This window comes from Miscanthus floridulus, chromosome 3, assembly GCF_019320115.1.
Source record: "Miscanthus floridulus cultivar M001 chromosome 3, ASM1932011v1, whole genome shotgun sequence".
NCBI classification, from domain to species: domain Eukaryota; kingdom Viridiplantae; phylum Streptophyta; class Magnoliopsida; order Poales; family Poaceae; genus Miscanthus; species Miscanthus floridulus.
In genome coordinates this window covers 18728573-18731651 of record NC_089582.1, presented here as the reverse complement: position 1 = coordinate 18731651, position 3079 = coordinate 18728573, and the positions used below count along the sequence as shown (strand labels likewise).

The 3079-nt window shown below is 46.0% G+C and overlaps 1 protein-coding gene across 1 annotated transcript; it reads left to right on the top strand.

Annotated features, from left to right (window-relative positions):
- The first annotated feature begins 485 nt into the window (after positions 1-485).
- On the top strand, positions 486-1038 carry LOC136545130 (protein app1-like). Its single transcript, XM_066537164.1, has one exon. The coding sequence runs from the start codon at positions 541-543 to the stop codon at positions 1036-1038; it is 498 nt and encodes a 165-aa protein (XP_066393261.1). The 5' UTR covers positions 486-540.
- Positions 1039-3079: the final 2041 nt, after the last annotated feature.

The window sequence follows — 3079 nt, the reverse complement described above, 5'->3', positions numbered from 1 at the left end:
TAATGTCCTAATAATGTTTAACAGATCAGAGGAGGACCCCGTACGTGGTGTATAAAAAAACTCTTGTGCTGATGTGAATCAGCATGTTCGCTGGTTGGTTTCAGCCAGGACTTATCAGTCAGCCAACAATGTTTTCCTCTCACAACAAACCAGCACCAGTCGGGCTTATCAGTCCAGAAACCAACCAACGAAAAAGCTGAATATGTGATCATCGTAGCTCTGAAACCAACCAGCAGCTTAACTATATGTGCATGCAGACGCACAGCGCTCGCTTGAGCATCTCCTGCATGTTTGACAGTTTGAGCTCAAGAGATGCATGTGCCAATGTCATCCAAGAAGGTGAGCTAACCAGAGAAAATAATGTATTGTTACATGCAATCGGCCGGTGTCAACCTCGATCGCCGCAGCTGTACGTGCATGGCCTATAAATTGGCATGCATTACCCAGGTCTTTGCATCACAAGAGCTTCAGTACGTGTTCAGTCTCTTGGTAGCAGCTGCTACTAGCTAGTAAGGTGAGAACATCAAGAATCGAACACCCATGGCGGCCTCTGCATCGGACCTCCTCCCCACGGTGGCGCTCGTCGTGGCGCTCATGCTCACCGGCACGACAACCCACGCAGCGCGCTATCTCGCCGACACAACCCCGGCGGCCGCGCCCGCCGCCGTCGTCCCAGACATCCTCGCCGTGCCGAAGCCGCCCGTCGTGCCCACTGTGCCTGCGGTGGGCGCCCTGCCACCGATGCCCGCCGTGCCGACGACGGTGCCTGTGGTGGGCACCGTCCCATCGATCCCCGCGGTGCCGGCAGTCGTCCCTGCCGCGACGACCTTGCCGCCCATGCCAGCGGTGCCAGCGGTTCCTGCGGCGACCTTGCCGCCGATGCCCAAGGTGCCCGCCGTACCGAACGCCGCCGCGTTGCCTCCGATGCCAGCCGTGCCGAAGGTTACCCTGCCACCCATGCCCAAGGCGACACTGCCGCCGATTCCCTCCATCCCCGGTGTGCCGACGCCGTTCTTGGCGCCATCTCCTTCAGCATGAAGCGCTTGTGCGGCATCTGCCGATGTCTGAATTCTCGTGGATGATTGGGTCATTCGATGGTGTGTTTAATTTAATTTGCTGGACATGCTGTTCTTCGATGAGCAGATATGATTATATACTTGTTTATGTATTCTGTTGTATACATGAGTGTATTAGTTGATGTATTCCGTTGTATACATATACATATCATCGCAATTTTCACATACTCATTTTTTATTTTCCATATTTTTTAGAAAATAAAATATATTAATATCTCAGCCTGTGCATCGACCAATGTATATGAATGTCCTTGTTACAATCAAGAGGAAACGGTCCAGGGAATCTTAAAAACAAAGTTTTAAGCCATAATGACATCAAAGAAAGTTTCTAAAACCACAACTAAAAAGCAAGCCTGTTGCTAAATCTTCAGCCATATCTTGCAAATACCTTCATCGTGACTATCTCAATAGTCGTACATCCCATCTTCATCATATGGCGATCCTCCTCCTTCATTAATAGTAGGGACCAGGACCTGGTCCAGTAAGTCCTCCTGAAGATAACCTTGAGTTTCCTCGAGATTCTTGACAGCTAACTCTTTTTTCTGCCTTCTCAAGAGAGTCTACATCAGCTACGTTCACATTCCGCTTGCTACGCTGTCATGACGCTCCCTAGTTCTTTTTTGTGACCCACCATCGGCTGACACTCCGGCATCTATCATGGCATCAAGAAGAGCCCCAAGGTGTTGAGCACCATGTGTGATCCCTCCTTCTGCTGCCCAATCGGACTGCCTCACTGAAACCTCCACTTGTTCCTCCTCATTCATGAAAGACGGCTGCTCGAAATTTTTCTGTGAATCCAGAGCTGCACCTGTGGTCTGTACCACTAGCCCCTTTGTGGGCTGCTGCGTTTGGTCCGGAGTCAATCCCTCCTGCTGTAGCTTCGGCTGGTTCACCATGATCTGCTTCCCGCCCGACCTAACCGGCTGCGAAGGCCGCTGCAGCAAGCGCGCTGGCGCCGACGATGTCCCGAAAGAGCTTGAAGCTGCCAGTGATGCTGCACTCCTTACATTCACCAAGTGACCCATTTTCACTCCCACAAAATGGCATGCCGCCTCACTAATTTCATTCTCCTCGCCTAGCAAATCATCCTCCGAAAATTCTATGTCTATCTATGTAACACCCCTGGTGTTACGAGCTTGTTTAACGTCAAGATTTAGGCCTAAAAAATCACTGAAACGAGTTTCTCAGATTTTTTATTTAAAAACACACTTGAAATGATATACAAATCTTATGTGGCTCACTTCTCTGTGAGAGAGTGAGAGTCAAATAAATTTAGTGAGTTAGTTTACTTAAATGCATATATGTGTTAATGAAAAATCCTAACGCGAAGAGTAGAATAAGTAGTTCTAAACATTGGCACGGAAGCAGTTTTTATAAACAAAAATTAAATATAATTTGTATGTAGTACTTGAATAAAGTTTAGAGTGTAAGTGTAGTAGATGGAAATGCAACATTAATTTTTGGAGAATAAATACTATTGGTTAGTAGTTTGGGAAGTGCAAAAACCAAACTTGGGATCTAAGAAGGGTCATTTTATTGCCGACAAACACTTGAACTTGTGTTTAAAAGTATCATTCTTTGGCGAACTATATTGGACAAACTAATTAGGAAGTGTTTAGATATTTTGGTTCTAAGAATTAGTATGTAGTATGGGCTAGGTCATGGTACAGTTGTTAGTTGAATCCGACAAGGTTTGGACCTTTTAAAAATTCAATCAAAAGTGTTAGGGGAGGTTAGTACTAATCAAACATTGAATTCTTGTAAGTCTGTAATGATAATAGACAATGCTATTTTGTCATTTAAATTTTAACAAAAATGCCTAAACATTTGTTTCATGTGTTTGGTACCATTGGTTGCATCAAAGTGCTTTTCAACGGTATAGGGGTTGGTTTAGTTGGTATGTGTTTTGATCATCAATTAATTGATACAAAAAGCTAGAAAATGATATTTGGACAGGTAGTCTAGGGTCTTGGGCACCGGTTGGCGACACCAACTTGGCATGC